This window comes from Cyprinodon variegatus, unplaced genomic scaffold, assembly GCF_000732505.1.
Source record: "Cyprinodon variegatus isolate N-32 unplaced genomic scaffold, C_variegatus-1.0 Scaffold783, whole genome shotgun sequence".
Lineage (NCBI taxonomy): Eukaryota > Metazoa > Chordata > Actinopteri > Cyprinodontiformes > Cyprinodontidae > Cyprinodon > Cyprinodon variegatus.
Window position 1 is genome coordinate 378,290 of NW_015151236.1, and position 18,068 is coordinate 396,357.

The 18,068-nt window shown below is 37.5% G+C and overlaps 1 protein-coding gene across 2 annotated transcripts in view; it reads left to right on the plus strand.

The window, feature by feature from the left end:
• The window catches only part of LOC107098493 (ecto-NOX disulfide-thiol exchanger 2-like), a 245,190-nt gene extending 231,188 nt beyond the window's left edge, over positions 1 to 14,002 (plus strand). For both annotated transcript variants that reach the window (XM_015396212.1, XM_015396214.1), the window contains 3 exons: positions 7,701 to 7,907; positions 11,904 to 12,137; positions 13,674 to 14,002. In XM_015396212.1, the coding sequence (XP_015251698.1) occupies positions 7,701 to 7,907; positions 11,904 to 12,137; positions 13,674 to 13,987 (755 nt within the window). In that variant the 3' untranslated portion in view covers positions 13,988 to 14,002. The remainder of the gene's footprint in view (positions 1 to 7,700; positions 7,908 to 11,903; positions 12,138 to 13,673) is intronic.
• The last annotated feature ends 4,066 nt before the right edge of the window (positions 14,003 to 18,068 follow it).

Here is an 18,068-nt window from a genome sequence, read left to right on the forward strand (position 1 = left end):
ATGGATCACTCATTTCACTGCTTAACCTTCCTCATCACCTTATTCTGAACCAATTTGAACCCTAGGATGTCACCTGTTACAGACCCAGGGGCTCCTTTGAGACGGCGCCGTGTTAGTGCTGCAGACAGCTGCATTAGGGTTTTTAGCAAACAGGGAAAGCACTCGTGTCTCGACAGCCAGGTTGCACATATGGTGTCCATCCAAGTAGTCATTGCCCTCTGGCTGCATGCTCTAAAGCAGACACTACGTGCATCATCCTCGCTCACTGACCTTTTAGCTGAGGAACAACAGTCCCCCCCCTTACCCCCTCCCTTTCTCAGCTTTCTCCTTCTTCCATCTCCTCTGTGTTTTTCATCTAAAACACCGGAGATATGCAAATTCAGTAAAGTGTATTTTCCTTTTTACCATCCACTTTAACCTCATTATGTATGTTTGTTCACTTTTTAACTTTATCTCAATCTGGGGAGCAAATTTAATTGTAAAATTTGACAGAAAAACAAATTTAGTGCTTATATCTGTCATTGAAGCATTTTTACATATTTAATATATATGAAAGCTATATTTTTACCCATTCTGGTTATCTGTAACTGGGGGAAAAGGGGCCATTGGTATCTGTGGAAATTAGCAGCTTATATGAAAGTCTTAGAAGAAGGCATTAGAAATGTTAGATATCTTCTCTACAAATAAAAGGAGATTGCAGATCACTGTTCAGCTGCAATATCCATGACTCATCCTATTGCTGCTCAATCATCCATGACTTTAGAAATAGATGGTCTAACTTTACTTGTCAACAAAAAAACTATGAGATTTGTCAGATCATCCTCAAATAGCTGGATGTCGTAGCCCTAAAAACCAAGATGCATTTGGATCAGTGCCTGCTGTTTGTTCATATGTGGGATAAAGTAAACTAGCATGTTTAGTTGAGCGTGTCTAAGTGTGCTTTCTGTTAGCTCTGTAATGGTTGACGCCTCCCTGCTGTGGCATCGCCTCTCTCCAGGAGTGGCTGTTTATGAAGTCAAGCTGATGAATGATGATCACCTTTCTTCAGTGTAGTGGTGGCCACAGTTACGCCGCCAGCTCCTCAGGTGGTGTTAAACTAATAACGAGCAGACTGTTTTGCTTTCATGGACTTCCATTTATTACTAACTTTTGTCCATTTAGAAATCTGGCTTTACCTTTAATACATTTAAGCTTGTTTCTGTGTTCTCTTCCAGTCTGTAGTTTTTTACAGTCTGTCTCCTGCCATCTTCTCATCAAACCTAACCAGTGTTTTACAGCATAGCACTCCCACAGGATGACGCCGCCTACACCATGTGTGTTCCAAGCGTTGTGCAGTGTTCTTTTCCCCCCAAACTTATCTTTTTGAATATTGCCAAAACATGCCGTTTATGTCTTTTCATACTTTAGCTCCTACTTCTATTCCTGCATAGCTTATAAAAACTATAAGTAGCACTTTCTGAGCTATTCTGTCAACAATGATTTCATTCTTGTGAGTTTTTCCATTAATGTTACATATTTTTTGAGTACAATAGTTCTCCCACCTCAGCTGTGAAGCTACTCTAAAGTTACTTTGCTCCTCCTTGCTGCTTCTACATGCCGACATCCTCAGTTTATGGGATTATCATGACTACCTAATTTTGTAGTAATGCCAACCTACTTTTAGTGCTGCTTAAGATAATCAATCTTATTTCTTTAACTACCTCTTTTATTTTTTTACATGACTTCGTCCCTGCCTTGTTTACTTATTTTATTGGTCTTATTGATGCCGTTTGATCTGAAAGGTTCTCAATAAACAGACCTTCACAGAACAGCCGGATGCTGAGATCACATCAAAACCTGGGCTGTATTGGGTGGTCGCCTTATTACTTCTGTTAACTTCCTGTCTACCACTTTGGATTTTCTGTAAAAGCAGTTTCTAGTTTTCGCTCTTCAGAGTTTTTTCTTCTATGTAAAATAAAGCTTTTGAGCTTTGCAAACGGGGCAGCTGAAGACAAATAAATTCAAGAAAACATCAAATCAGTTATTCACAAAGAGGGATGAGTAAATATGGCAGACAAAGACGATCAAATTTTTTTCCATGAAGTAGAATGAAAGGATGTGGTTGCTGTCATATTTTCTGATGGACTGGTTATTTTTTTTTTAGATATCAACACGATATTCCTTTGGCTGCAAAGAGATCTAAACCAACCGATGATGCACTAGTGAAGTAGGAATCTATTTTTAGATGCATGAATATAAAGCTGCAAAAGATAAACAGTAACTGTTTTTTAGGCAGACTGAGTCCATGTTAAAATTTGGCTCTCTGCTAGTTTTCCATTCAAAGCTGATGGCCTTTATATCGTTAAGAAAGAGGAAATGTCTTATTTTATTCCCTGATATAGTTTAGATGCGCAGTTTGCTGGATAACTTCACTTTCCCTGGGCTCCAGCTAACTGGAGAAAATTGTTTGTATGCCTTAATCATTCACAAAAATACATTTTAAGACGTGTCAAGATGCAATATAGACGTCAAAACTTCATATATGTAGTCAGTTCACCAGTATCATAAAGCTATTTTAAGAAATGCTTTCAATATTTTTATTGCAGGAAGGCTTAGTTGAGATAGTGAAGCTAACAGGATGGTGGCACTGGGAATCCCCAGTTAAAACAGTCTTAGCTCTGGCAGGTACTCAAGGATTTACTGCTACTTGTTATGTGGTTGTCGTATCAAAAAAATAAATATAAGAATATAAGTTATGTGGTAAAATCTGCTACCAGAATATGAAATCTGACAGATATCAGTTTACACAAAAAAAACACTAACTTTGGTGTAGAAGTTTTGCTGAAGGAAGGAAACTTATACTTTTCAAATGTAATGCATTTAGCTGGAAATCTGCCATTTTAACTTGATATAAGTTTGAATTATAACCTTGTGCTGCAGTAAATGTTTTAGTAGAGTGCTAACAATCAAACTGAGCACTCCACATTCTTCAATAGATGGATTCTATTTAATCTGTTTATTCTATTTAATAATTTTTAAACTGTAATAGGTTTATGTAGACAGCTCTGCAGGAGGAGAGATCTGGTCTGGATGCAGTGACGGTCTCCCAGCTCTCAGACATCCTCTTTCATTCCTGCCAATGTCGACTCCACTGTCAAGAACTTGACGAAGTAAAGGATCTTTTAATACTAGATTTTATTATTTTAGTTTCAGACCAAAGAGGTTTTGATAAACATGAACAACAGTATTCAAGGTTTTATCTATAAAACATATTAACACATACAATCATGCACATTACTACCTCTTAGTCTGATAAATGGCATACTGCTCAATTTTTGCACTAAACGGAATTTCTTGAACAACATATCACATGACGAGAAATGCTTCCAAATAACATGTTGATGTTTTCTGTAAAGTGACAGTAAAAGCTTTGATTCTTTATTGTTAACCATGAAATCCCAAGAGTGAAACTATTTCTGTATTTCTATAAAGACATCAATAACATGTGCTTCACTTTGGCTTTTTTATGCTCCTTCCATTACATTGGTCCAATCTTTCCCTAATTTATTTAAATTAATTGAACACAATGTAATAATATATATATATATATGCTATAAAACACTCGGCGTCTCAGCTCAGGGCTATGCATCTTTGTTTTTCTCTTGTCTCACTTTTTCTCTTATTTTCTTCTTGGCAGCAGTATTTTTGTGATGTAATTTTCACAGTGGATGCTGGAGGGGGGAAAACGCTTCCTCCTCCTCGCGCTTCCTCTCCGTCGTTCCCTCAGGTTTGAGCTGTTTATTATTGTTCCATGCAAATGCAATCACTTGGAACACTCACCCATGTTTTCATAGTTATTATGATATAATGTATTTATTGTAATCTGTAAATCATGAATAGTTCATCTGGATCTTGTTCTTGGCACATTTGCATAAAATCATCTTTTGCCATAGCAGTGGGAGTCAACACCACAGTAAGCTGAGGGGATTGCGGAATTGTCTCACTCTGACTTTTTAATGGTTACCAATTAATTACTAGACAAAATAAAAAGGAAAAAAAAGGAAGAATTTTGTTTAATTTGCAGCTTGGCACATTTGGACATTGCTGCAAAGCATCTGTTTCCGTCTCTCTGTCCTTGCTGCTTTATCAGCCACTCGTGGACCGAAAGGTCTTTTAATTTGGAGCTCTTTGTTGAATCTGCCAGCAAAGCTCTTTCCTGCTATCACAAGCGTTTTCTAAAACACGTTTTCTTTCCTTTTTTTTTTTTTTTTTGTGCCCATCTCAACTCAAAACTAGTTTAATCAGCCAGCGTTTGAGGTCAAGGAATGACACCTCTGTGAAAACTTTGCTTCCGCAGACTCATTTTATGAAAAGAAGAAGCAAAAAGATTGATACCATGCTGCTAGTGAGTGTGAAAGTGTAAGAATTATGAAGATGAAATGGATTTGAGGAAAGATTTTGTGGTTACTGAGGATTTGATGAAACTACACAGTAGTTCTCTCTACAGCAGCTGTGTTGATGGTATAAGTAATAAGCAACAATATTTCCCTTTTGCTAAGAGCTTAACTAGATTGATGTGTTGATTCTTTTAGAGTGAAATGTTAACATGTTAAATGCAGCAATCATGAACCCTGAAATGTATTTTCTGTAGGTGGAGTTTTAGACATCTTCTACACAAAAGGTTCCTATACAGCCTGGAAAATGTTTTTTTTTTTTTTTTATGGTCTATAAGAGAAAAGGGGGAAAAAAACTTTTTTTTGAAAGTAGTATCCATCAATCTTTTGACTCTCCATTTATTTTCCATCCATAAATGAATTCTCATTTTATATCCATTTTACTATCCAGGAATGTGTTTATTCATCCATTCATCAGTCCATGAAAAGATAAAAAAAACATTTCCTTGTCAGCATATTTATTTACATTCATTTTTCTAACTATGGCATAAACTATAACTCTAATAATGCTACTTAGAATATGTATTGAACATGGATTTAGATTTTTAAACATTTTCCAGCCTTATTTAGTGCAAAATTAGGTGAAGTGGACAATATGCAAGAAGGCTTATTTATATATATCTAATTGGGAAATTTTACATTAGATAATTTGTTTTAAATTATACAATTAGCCTTCAGTGGAATTTAAGATGGTTTGTTAAATGATAAAATTATAAATATTAGACTATTAAAAGTACCAGATGTTCATGTAATAATTTAGGTCTAGATTTTAATGAAACAGGTTCTAACTACTAACCCACAGCCTCACAAGGTCAGAGGTCAGCTGCATTTCATGAATTTGATGAGAAAATGTATATTTCAGATATTCATCAATCCATCCTCTCATCCAACCATTTCTCCCATCCATCCATTATTCTGTCCATCCATACATCCTCCCATCCATCCTTCAATCCATGATTTGATCCACTCATCCATTCTTCCATCCATTCATCCTCCCATCAATCCACCGTTTATTCCATCCATTCTTCCATTCATCCTTCCATCTACTCATTCTTCTACAATGTTTCCATCTATACATTCTTTCATTCACCCATCCTCTCATCATTTCATCCATCTATCCGTTCTTCCATCCATCCATTCTTCTGTCCATCCATACATCCTCCCAACCATCCTTCAATCCATCCTTTGATCCATCCATCCTTCCATTCTGCCATCCATCTATTCTTCCACCCATTCATCCTCCCATCCATCGTTTAATCCATCCATTCTTCCATTCATCCTTCCATCTACTCATTCTTCTACAATGTTTCCATCTATACATTCTTTCATCCTCCCATCCATCCATCCTTTCACCCATCCATCCAATCTGTTTTTCTCTGTCTCATTCTCTGATAAATCTCCAAACTGACATAGAAGCCAGACAGTGTCAGCTCAAAGTTTCCTCGCCATGCAGTCTGACTACTAAGATTCTTGCTTTTTTGTCTTGCAGAATTGGTTCAGCCACCCTGTTGAGAAATCCCTCCTGGTTGTTTTCATTCAACGTGTTGCTATTCAGATCTCTCTGCTGTAGATGAAGGCTAGATTGAAGATAGGGCTGTCACTTTATTTGGGTAGAGAAGCTGCTTGTGCTGCAGTGAATTGAACAAAAAGGTGTGACCTATGTCTGCAAAATAGAAAACATCAAGAAGACAATGGTTTTAAAGGAGCTGAAACAATTTGATCCTTACCCATTTCAACAGTTTGAGGAAGAAAATACAGCAGCTTATTGTCACATTTAACAAACCTGAATAAATCAAAGTAATGCCACTCCCCCCCCCTCATCTCCTTTATGCCACACATATATATTGCCCCTAAATCAAGTCCTTTCCTCTCAGAGTATTGATATTTGCTGAGGTGGGAACAGCGGTGTCTGTGAGTGCAGGTCTTTATTGCAGATCTCCAGAAATACAGCACCCTCAGTGTTCCACTGATTATTTGGTTCACTCCTCATAGACTCTACTAATCATTCATCGTAAATGAGAAGCCTGATCTATTGGAGATTAGATCAGTCAACAATCATCTGTGTTGAATAAGTGATTTCTGCAATGGAGTGAACCTTCCACATGAGAGGATTCACAATCACATTGTTGCCAGAAGGATTGCCTATTCATTTTTTAGGATGGTTATGTTTTACTCCATTTGTGTGCATGACTTAATTGAATATAGCCTCAACCTTTAGAATTTCTTTCCACGATGCCCAAATGTATGTCTTTTTATTTAAATATTGTTAGGAAGATAAAGAATACACATTTATTTTTTTATTCAATTCAAATTCAATTCAGAAATACTTAATCAATTCCAAAAGAAAATTAAATCTTGTTGTAACTCGTGTCTTTTTTGCAGTGAAAGTGTATGGGTTTATTATAGGCCATCCATAAAAGGTATACAGCTATTCATACAACCTCACAGGTGTTCAGGCTTGCAGCTTAGAATAGGTGTTTTGTTTAATCTGAAATTTAGAAATATGTATAAAGGCATGAACAACACCATCAAAATGGCGGCGAAGAATACTGTTACTGCTTTATGCATGGAGGACCTCATTATCTACCCAATTATCTACTATAGATTGACATTCAGTCCATGCACCTATTCAATTAATGAGTAAACTTCAGATGTAATCATTCGTTTTTACATGCAGTGCTTCCCTGGTCGAAGCATGTTGTTGCTCTATGTATTATCTTTATTTCACATCAAAAAAACTATTTATATCCTATTGAATAAAACAAAGACGGAAACTAATCCACAATGGCATCTTTCCAATTGCCGAAAGAAGTAATGGAAGCATTTGCTGCCATGCCGCATATTGTTTTCAGCCTCTCAAAGAGCATAACTCATACTTAAAATTAGATTTCACTTTTCCTCAAATGGCTGGGTCGTTTCTTCAGTTTGTGTATTTCATTTTTATTATCTTCTGCATAAATGTCAGTGTGCAGAATTATATTAGCTGCTTTGTTTATTCCAGTCCTGTTTGTCTTTATTTTTGCATGCACTGAGCCATTAAATATAAACCTGATGGTGGGCTCTCTTTGTTGCACTGACTCTTCCAATGTGGCCATGCGCTTCGTATTTGTTAGATTTGCTCTTAAATGGGAAAAATGGCTGTAGGAACCTGTCTGTGAACAACTTTGATATGCTCCAGCCTCACTCCAAACACCATGGACACACAAAACAATCTGCTATAATTACATTTTTCCTCATGCAGTGACTCTTTCCTTTCCTTTTGAACAGACCTTCCTCCTCCAGCCACAAGGGAACGCCCCCCAGGTTGCAAGACCGTGTTTGTCGGTGGTTTGCCGGAAAACGCCACGGAACAGCTCATCATGGAGGTTTTTGGGCAGTGCGGCGATATCACGGCCATTCGCAAAAGCAAGAAGAACTTCTGCCACATCAGATTCGCAGAGGAGTCCACAGTAGACAAGGCTCTCTTCCTGTCTGGTAAACTTTCATACCTCGACTGCACATTGCAGTTATTTTGTCAATGCAGTGCAGCTCAGTTTACATTTACAATCTAGTTGGAAGCTCATTTTTCAGTGTTGAATGATGAGAACTTTAATATATTAAAAACAGGATTATCAGGAGTGGTTGGGTTTGTTTGGTATCTTCCCACAGGCCCAGGTTGTAATCATATTCCATACATTGATGGATTCATGTGTTGACTTTTCTTTTCCAATTAAACAATTAATACATGAAAAGCAGCACAGTAGAAGATCTTTTTACAGAACTAAAGCTAAAACTATTTAACGTTATTAGTTCTGCATAAAGCCTATTTAAAGAGACACTATGTCAGTTTTTACAAAATAATATCTTTAAAATATGCTTTTTATTTGACCCTTAACGACTAAAACATTGTTTCATGAGCAGACTGAATCAATAGGTCATTTCCGATGCATCTATAATCCTGTATCCAATTTTCCTGAAGTCAGAAGTTCCCACGCTGTTCTGCTGATGTGACGTCATGCTCCTCCATGTTGGATTGGTCCGACCTAGCAAACAATACAAACCTTATATTCAAGATGTTTTTTGTGGATACTCAGAAGAGATCAGCATCCAGCTAAACTCAGACAAGAACCGTAACTCCATCTAGGGAGAAAAAGTAAAAACAAAAAACCTTCCGTAAAAGTTTAAAAAACAATCCACTGGACTTGGTTTCCAAGGTTTGAAGACGTTTCTCTTCCCATCCAGGAAGCTTTCCTAATTCAAATGTCTGGATCCGCAGTGAGTTTGAGTCTTTATATAGACAAGGCCTTGTATTGCTTGGCAACATGCAAATGGAAACTGACGAGTGGGTCGTTTGGTTCCATTGTTAGTCTGTAATATCTGAAACCTGTCTATGATTCTGAAGGTCGGTCTAAACTTTTACAGAATGACTATGACCTGGATAACTGAGAATCTTCATCAGCAAATAACGAAAAACCTTGTTAATTATGAGCAGAAGAGTGCTGCAGTTCTATGTTTCGGCCACAAAACATTACAAAACTGTAATGTGCCTTTAAAGACAAAGAAGTTTTACATCTAAAATGCATATATTTTTGATTCATTTCTGGCTTAATTACTACTCTGAATTAATTTTTATTTCAGAAAATGCATATTTTAAAGTTGGTGTACTCCAGTTAACAAGTATATAATGTGATAAATGAGTTGGCATTGGTTTCAGTGATCCATTAAATACAATTAGTTAATTCTCTGAATAATTGTTTCAGCACATAAGGGAATTTATCTAAAAAGCAGTTTATCTACTTTGTACATGTAGAGATGCATAATTTTGTAGAAAAAGGAAGTGTGTAATGTTTTTTTTTTTTTTTTTCGGCACTAGTGGCTCGTTTTTTCAATAGAATAACACGAAAGCGGTATGAGAGAGGGGGAGAGACACGTGGCAATGGTTGGATTCGAACCAGGTTCGGCCGCATCGAGGACTAAGGCCTCTGTACATGGGTCGTGCACGCTAACCAGTGCACCACCTGCGCGCCTGAACCGTCTAATCTTAAACTATTGTGCTTAGGGGAAAGAAAAGTGCTTTTGATATTTAATAGTAATCCATGAAAACCAAAACTCACTCTTATCTTTAAATGGAAGGTGCCTCAAACTATTGTTGAAGTAAAGCCTGTTTATAACTGAATTAAGTGTATAAATAGCATTTTTACCGCAACGCTTTCTCAAGAGACTTTTTATGATCTGAGAAGATGAGGTTATTTTTTTTTTTGCCTCTGTGATTGTATGTAATTAGTCCCTCAGCATGATGGCAACACCTACATACTTAACAGTTGGTACAATGTTACTAGGTAAGAACGTCTCATCTGGACTCCTTCAAACATTAGAGTGCGTTTAAGGAGTTGAGGTGAGACTTTAACATCTAAAACCACTGTGTTAACTGTTAAACACGGCGGTGGTGGTATTGTGGCGAAAGTCACTCTTGCACCATTTAATTATTGAAGGAGGCTTCCCATAAAGTCCCGTGCTCCGTCACAAATTCACACCATTTGAAATCTGGACTAAGTATAGTTTCCCAACACGACAATAATACTAAATATACTTTAGTAGCAGTTTTGGGAAAAAAAAGTAAAATTACCTCCAATTTGTTAAAACACTTTTCTACAATGCAGGCCTGAAAATTAAATAAAACTAGTTGGTTTCTTAAAGAGACATCTCTTTAAATAATAATGGAGATGGAAAATGCTATTTGGATTTAAATACATTCACAATCATTTTAAAGTTTAATGACAGTCAGGGTTTGAGGGTTTTTATTTAGAAATGTGAAGATCGGCCTGATTTATGACACCTAGCTGAGTTTGTTGTGTTGCATTTAACCTTAATTAGATTATTTAAAGCTCTAATTAAACAATTAGGAGTTACTTTATAGAGACAAACATGTAGCTGTGGCGTCGCATAGATCAGCATCAGTTCATTTTGGACTGAAAATGGGAAAAATTAGATCACAAAGGACCTTAAATTCCCAGTTTATCAGCTTGTGATTCAGAACAGTAATAGTGAGGAAAGACATAGTTCAGTAAGAAAAATCCAGATTACTAAATAATAAAAAAAATCTCTACCACCTATCTGGCTCCACTTTGTGTGCTTTTATCTCGTCTTCATTTTCAAGCTGAACAGAACAGAGATGCTCAATCTCTCTGTGGAAACCGATGACCACTCTCTCCTGCTTTAAAAAGCCCACTCAGATGAGCCAGCCTCTCAGAAATATTCCCAGCTTAAGTGAGTGTGTGTGTGTAAGCGTGTGTGTGCACAAATCCATGAGAGATAGTGAGTTTGAATGAGAGATCCCTTGATTTCAGCAGCCTCTCTTCTTACAGTGAGGTGTGGGTGCAGAGGTTCATATATTAGAGCGATGACAGGGCTATGTAGTTTCCCCATAAATAATCCCCCACCCACACACACTCAGGGAGAGCCTGTGCAAACAACAATACCCAGCAATGACACACTCAGGCAGCTCCAGCACACCAGCTTCTCCTCATATGAAATATTAAGGCTGCGCTAGATTAAGAGTCTAAGGCAGTGAGAGCAGACTGAAGTAGAAACTCCTAATTTTCTCTTTCATCTCGATTCCTGATTTGTCTGCAATCTCTTTCTTTGAGTATTTGGATCATTTAAACCACTTAAACAAAAGGATTGTAATTAATTCAACAGCTGGACATTTTTAAAACAAAACAAGTATGATAGAGTAGGTATAAGAGGGAAGTTAAGAGTGTTAATGAGGACTATTCTGGTCTCACTGAGCACATAGAGCTACACATATCAAACAAGATATGGAAAAAAAAAACAACTATAATGCATTATGTCCTCTAATACTAAGCTGTTTTTTGTCTGTTAAAATAGTTCTTTCTCTCCACTGTCACCGTGTGTTTCCTCAGGAGGAGAGGTTTCTGCACAGTCACCATATTGGTGGAAATAATGGAGCTAAAATTGTTATTTAGCTGTTTATAATACATCAATTATAATACATAAATTTTTGGTTTAGTCATGTGCTGTGAATTTTTTTTTTATTTTTCCAGAGATAGAAAAATCTGATTAATCCTTTCTTAATAAATATTTCACTATTAATTGACAGTCTGCTTCATGTCCCTAAAAACCTGGTGGTTTACGCTCTCATGGAATGTTGTTTTTATTTTTGTCTCCGAATATAAACTGTGTAAAGCATTTTAACCTGTAATCCTTAAATATTGTGACTGGAGGATTTACTGTGACTGTCTTCACAGAGAGCTAAGAAAGCAGAAGTCATTGATTTAAATTCTTTGATCCGTGAGAGTTAAGGTTAAGATACGACTGTAGAGATTTTGAAAAAGGGCTGCGTACTGCCTTTATACCAGGGCTGTTATTTTGGGATTGTATCTCTTATCTATATCATCTATTTTCAAATAAATTCAAAGGTTTTTTTGGTAAAAAATAGATTTTTAAACCAGTTATCTGTATCTTTGCTAGGTTATCGAATCCGTTTGGGCTCCAGCACAGACAAAAAGGACACCGGTCGCCTCCACGTTGACTTTGCACAGGCCAGAGATGACCTGTATGAGTGGGAGTGCCGCCAGCGCATGCTGGCCCGAGAGGAGCGCCACAGGCGCAAGATGGAGGAGGATCGCCTGCGGCCGCCCTCCCCTCCTCCGATTGTCCACTATTCAGAGCATGAGTGCAGCCAGCTGGGGGACAAAATCAAAGGTAGACACAGATGCTAGCAGCCTCTGAGACACAGAGCTTCTTCATCACATGAGGGAATATTCTTCAAGTTTAAACTTGATATGATATGAAAAAGGCAGCCGGGTTTCTATAAAATAATGTCATCTTGTTTAGATGTTTTTAAAGTCTGGGGAAGTGTGTGGGGATAAAAAGGGAAAATGGGAAATATTTTTGTTGTTCCAGACTTCATTTCCCGTTCCTTTGTCTAATTGTTGTTCATTGTCCTCCTTGCACACCTCCCTCCTGGTGTCCTCATCCTTTCTTCTTTGGTGGTGGTGGTCAGCAGCCCAGTGGCGCCGATGTCAGTCTGCCCCAGGGCAGCTGTGGCTACGATCTAGTCAATGAGGAGTAAAGCTCTTTTCCCATCTTCTTCCTTCTTTTTTCTCATCTCTTTCCTTATGTCCTTCAATTCTTCCTGTATTTTCTTCTCTCTTTCCTCTCTGTACCCTTATTTTCTTTGATACTTATCTCTTCCCACCATCTTTGTCTTCTCTTCTATCTCATTTACTTTGTTCCTTTCTCCATTCCTTAGTTTTATTCATAATAGCCTTGCTTTTTTCCTTGCATCTTTCCTTCCCTTCTTACTTGAAGTCTGACATTTCTGTAAATGAATCAAATTTTAAATTTGTAAAATACATTTTAAAGTAGAAACTGTTTAGGAGAGCTCAAGTAAATAGATATATTACTGGGTGTCTCAGGAACAGTCCTGAAGTTCAGCATGTACCTCCAACAAAGTATTTCAGGTGTTCTAACAAACTGTGGGAGCTTCCTCTACCAGTCTGTTAAACAGTGCATAAGTGGGTCCCTATAACCTGCTCCTTGTTTATCTCATCCGCCCTCACAACTCATCCTACATTCCAAGGCGCTCTTTTCTGCCTTTTTACAGTTTTCTGTCGACTCTCTGCCAGGATAAACTTGTTTCTCTAATGAGCAGTAGCACTTCCAGCTCTCCGTCACAGTGGCCTGATAACATCATGGCCATGACTTTCTGTCTCTCTACCATCTGCATAGGGTTTTTTCTCTTCTCCGCTGCCTGGCCCTCGCAAAAACCAAGAAATAAACTCAGAAGCTGTGCTGTTTCAGCCAAGAGTTTGTTTGTGATCTCTCCGGGCTGCTGTTGGGAGCAACACAGTCATTTGCTGCAGATTTTAGTTGACTTTTTTACCCAGAGGGAGAAAGAGATCTTGCTGTTTTTACTGCCAGTTTGTATTACTGTACTCCAAACTCAGTTACACACTATGATGACAGACCACCTGCAGTAGAAATGGGTTTTATAGCCTATTTTGCCTCCAAGTTGTCATTTTAGCCCATAATGTTGTTTGTTAGCAAGATATACAGCTTAAGTGATGGCTTTCTTCTTGTGGTGCAACAGAGCTGTAATTCTGGGGAAGGAGGTTATCTTTCAGTCATTTTTTTTTACTTTTACTCAGTGGTAAAAAATTGTGAAATATTATGAAATGCAGGTGCTCGACCGACAATGATTTGATTTCACTTTGTCCTTGCTTTTGTTTTCCGTAGACGATGGAAAGTTTCCAGAGGCCGTGCGAGTGCTCCTGACCTGGCTGGAAAGGGGGGAAGTCAATCGCAGAAATGCCAACAACTTCTACTCCATGATCCAGTCCTCCAACAGCCACATCCGCCGGCTGATTGGTGAGAAGAGTCAGCACGAGAAGGAGATGGAGGAGGCCAAAGACAAGTTCAAGACGGCTCTGGCTGGCATAGTGGCTCAATGTGAGTCTCTAACATTTCTCCTCCTACTTACCACAGTGCCTCGCACCTTTAGTGTTCTGAGACTTTGTCCTTATATAAACTCAGACTTTAGTTTTTTATAAAGATTTTATGTCACTGACTACTGAGTAATGCATAATCTAAAAGAAAAAGAAAGAAAATGAACCATGGTTTTAACCTTTTCACTTATCTTATTTCACTTATATCTTATTTCACTTATCACCATTTCTGTAGATTAACAGAAAGAACTGCAGTTGTGCATTTGTTTTTAACCCTACCAGCTCCATACTTTATACAACCAGCTGGGTCTAATTCGGGACTAGACACTAACCTGGCAGTAGCCAGGTTGATATGTATAGAACTGAGTTGAGTTTTAAGTTATCAATCTGGGATGGCTCCACTTCAGTCTGTCTGTGAATAGGAGGGGTATTTAGTACAACACTTTGAACTGGTTGGGTAACGTGCCAGCTAGTACCCGTCTTCCATAATATGCCTTCAGCCAATTGCAGCAGCGAATACCCAGGATTCCAGTCAATAGGATTTGTCTGCAGCTTCTTGAGTATTTTTACAACTAGAGGAGTGACATGATAAATCAAACTTTTCCATATTCTATCGGGAGAACACTAATATGATTTAAGTCATTCTATGTTATATGTTATTATATTATGTCTTGATTTAAATTAGAAATATGTTTTAATTTTTTAGATGCAGTCAATAAATAAACATTTAAACGTAACATGACATGCAAATGTAAGTAAACGTGAATAAGGATGTTGCGGACTAGGATTAAAAAACATAACTAAATGTGTGCAGTAAGTTCGGCAAACGGAAAATCTGTTTGAATTGAATTTAAGTTCAGATAACTTGAGTGATAAGTTAGAGGAGCAGGATGACCCAACAAGAAAATTGGTCCCACACAGCTGAAACCTTTGTTTTGCCTTAAGGTTGCTCCATATTTCTTGATAAATTTGATAATGAAGCGCAAAAGATCCGAGATTTTTTTTCGCAGATCTCGTTGACAGATGTACTTATAAACACAGTTTATTGCGTCAGTTAGTTTGAAGCAGCTCCTGTATCGGTCAAGTGACTTTGTTAAAACGATACACGCACAAGGTTTGGCTCTGTGAGCTCCACACATGCGCTGATGTGAAAAAAAGAGATCCTGATGAATGAAACCATCTCAACAGTAAGGTTATTTTTCCTAATGCTATGTAATCTACACTGTGTGCAGAATTATTAGGCAAATGTATATTTTGACCACATCATCCTTGGCTTGAAAGCCAACTACCAATTAAGTGAATCAGCTGGTGTGCATCTCTGTAATGAGAAGGGCTGTGGCCTAATGACACCCAATATAAGGTGTGCTTAATTATTAGGCAACTTCCTTTCCTTTGGCAATTTGGGTCAGAAAAGAGATTTGACAGACTGAAAAGTCAGAAAATGTCAAATGTCCTTCAGAGAGGTGCAGCAGTTCAAGCTTCAAGCTTTTGAAGCGGGATCATCGCCCAATCAAGCGGTTCATGGCAAATAGCCAACAGGGGCGCAAGAAGCATGTTGAGCAAAGAAGACTCAAAATAACTCCCCATGAATTGAGAAGGATCAAGCGTGTAGCTGCCAGGAAGCCATTAGCCACCAGTTGTGCCATATTTCAGAGCTGCAACATGCCTGGAGTGCAGAGAAGCACAAGATGCTCAATACTCAGGTACCTGGCCAAGGAAAGGAAAGCCAAAAAAAAGGCCACTTTTGAACAAGAGAAAACATCAAGATTGGGCCAAGAAATATCTGAAGACTGATTTCTCCAAGGTGTTTTGGTCTGATGAAATGAGAGGGAGTCTTGATGGGCCAGATGGATGGGCACCAGGCTGGATCAGTGAAGGGCAGCAAGTTCCTTATTGACTCAGACGCCAGCAAGGTATAAGTGGGGTACTGGTTTGGGCTGGTATCATCAAAGATGAGCTTTTGTGACCTTTTCGGGTTGATGATGGAGTCAAGATTAACTCCCAGAAGTACTGCCAGTTTCTGGAAGACACTTTCTTCAAACAGTGGTACAACAAGAAGTCACCATCATTCAAGAAAAACATGATATGAACAGTTTCTGGGAGGCTGTGGTGGCTGCTGCACGCAATGTGGATCGCAAACAGCTAGACGTAAGGCTTTTGAGCGTCATGGTGAAGAGAGGTGGCTATATTGGTCACTGATTTGTTTTTGTTTTTTTGTTTTTGAATGTCTCAAATGTTTATTTCTGAATTTTTACTTGTTATATTGGTTTACCTGGTGAAAATAAACAAGTGAGATGGGTATATATTTGTTTTTTATTACGTTGCCTAATAATTCTGCACTGTAATATCACACAATTGTGGCCCAATAATAAAAATAATCCTCAAAAATACAACTTGTCTAATAATTCTGCAATAATTCTGTATATAGGGTGATGTGAGGTGCAAGTTTTAAGCCAGAAATAGTGCTTTGTTTAAAACCTGTTCTGTATAGCATTTCTAGGTTTTCATGATACTGTTTCTTTACTAATGTTGACTAAGAACTGCCAGAGGCCTAAAGACAACATCTTTATTTATTCTGAGGTGAAAGGTCAGACAAAAAGGAAAGTTAATACAATTATAAGCCACACTTTACACATTATTTATTTGTATAAACCTTTGGAAACCACTATTTACCTTCCACTTCATAAGTATGCTTTACTTTAATTTAGTCAATTACATAATATTTAATCACAGTACTTGGCTGAGAACTGATTATATGTGACGCTAAAGGAGTAAAATCAATCCTCTTGGAATAGATATGCAGTCAGATGGGCTTTAAAATGGTAGATCTTTTTTCTTTATGTTACATATTAAAATCTAAATTGAGACTTATTTGCCTGGAGTGCTGATATCCCCTTAAAAGTAAGTATTTTTTTGTTCATAACCTGACATTTATATTATATGTGCAAACATTTACAAATATGTTCATCCCATTCATTAAATAAACAGCCATGATCTAAATTGTTGATTAAACAATGGTAAGTTAAAGGGCTTTCAGATTAAAAGGGAAGAAAATGTTTTTTTGTTGCCTTTGAACTGAAAAATACCTACAAAAGTTCGAGGTTATTTTGGGATTCATGAAAGGCGAGACATCAGGAGTCTGTTATTAAGGTTCCCTTCAGATGAAAGAAGTAAGTAGCCTAACACGTTTCTTTTTTTAAACTAGAATACAATGGAGACCAAACATGCACAGTAACTGCATGCTAAGTTCTTATGAGCTCCTATAAAGCCAAAGGCAGAAAGCCCCATGCTTGTGCAGCTCCCACCTTTGACAGCTTGAGCTGTGCAGATGCCAGTTTACACCACAGCCTGCAGCGCTTCATCTCCACGCATCCCATCACACGCATGCTAAATAAAATGTAAACATCCAGTCAATCCTCAGTCGCAGTTGGTAGTGTTTCATGCATTGTTTATTAAATCTGCCATCTTCAATTATTTTGACCCATATACATTCTCATTCATGGTGCTGCCTTTCCTGTAAGTTTGGTTTTTAGTTTGATTAAAAATGTGCTCTGACCCACCGGAGCTATTTTACAGGTTTGAACTGATGGCTCTCCTTTTTATAATATGCACAGTTCTTCATTTCTTTGTTGCTATGTTAAGTGTGATTGAAGTGGTCTTTTTATAGGGAGCAAATTCAAAGATGTTTTGCAGAGTTGTGGAAACGGATATGCACTCTTACAGATTTCTACTTTTCCCTTTTTTTAAAAATTGACCTGGGTGAAAATAAAATGCTGTTTTTAATAGATTATTTATTTCAAGTGTAAAAACCTTGGCCCTTTGACAAAGAGTAATTGCCCCTCTTGTTAAAACATGAATTAACTGTAATTAACACAAGTGTTTGGATAGCTGATTGATTTTAAACCTTTATAATCAAGAAACCATTAAAACAGACAACATGAAAAAGGCTGACATCACAAAAGACAACATTCAATATAACGAACAGTCATTCATATCTACCAGTGTGAAAAATGTGGACTGACCTCGTCAGCTTTTAACTGAAACTTTCCCATCTGTCAGATGTAAAACAATCCTCATATAAAAGTTTTAAATGCTAAAGAATTATTGTTTTTCACTCAGCAGCATAAGGATCTACAAAGCTTTTGTTCTCTATCATATGAAGCTATAATTTAAAAGCCTTTTTTTT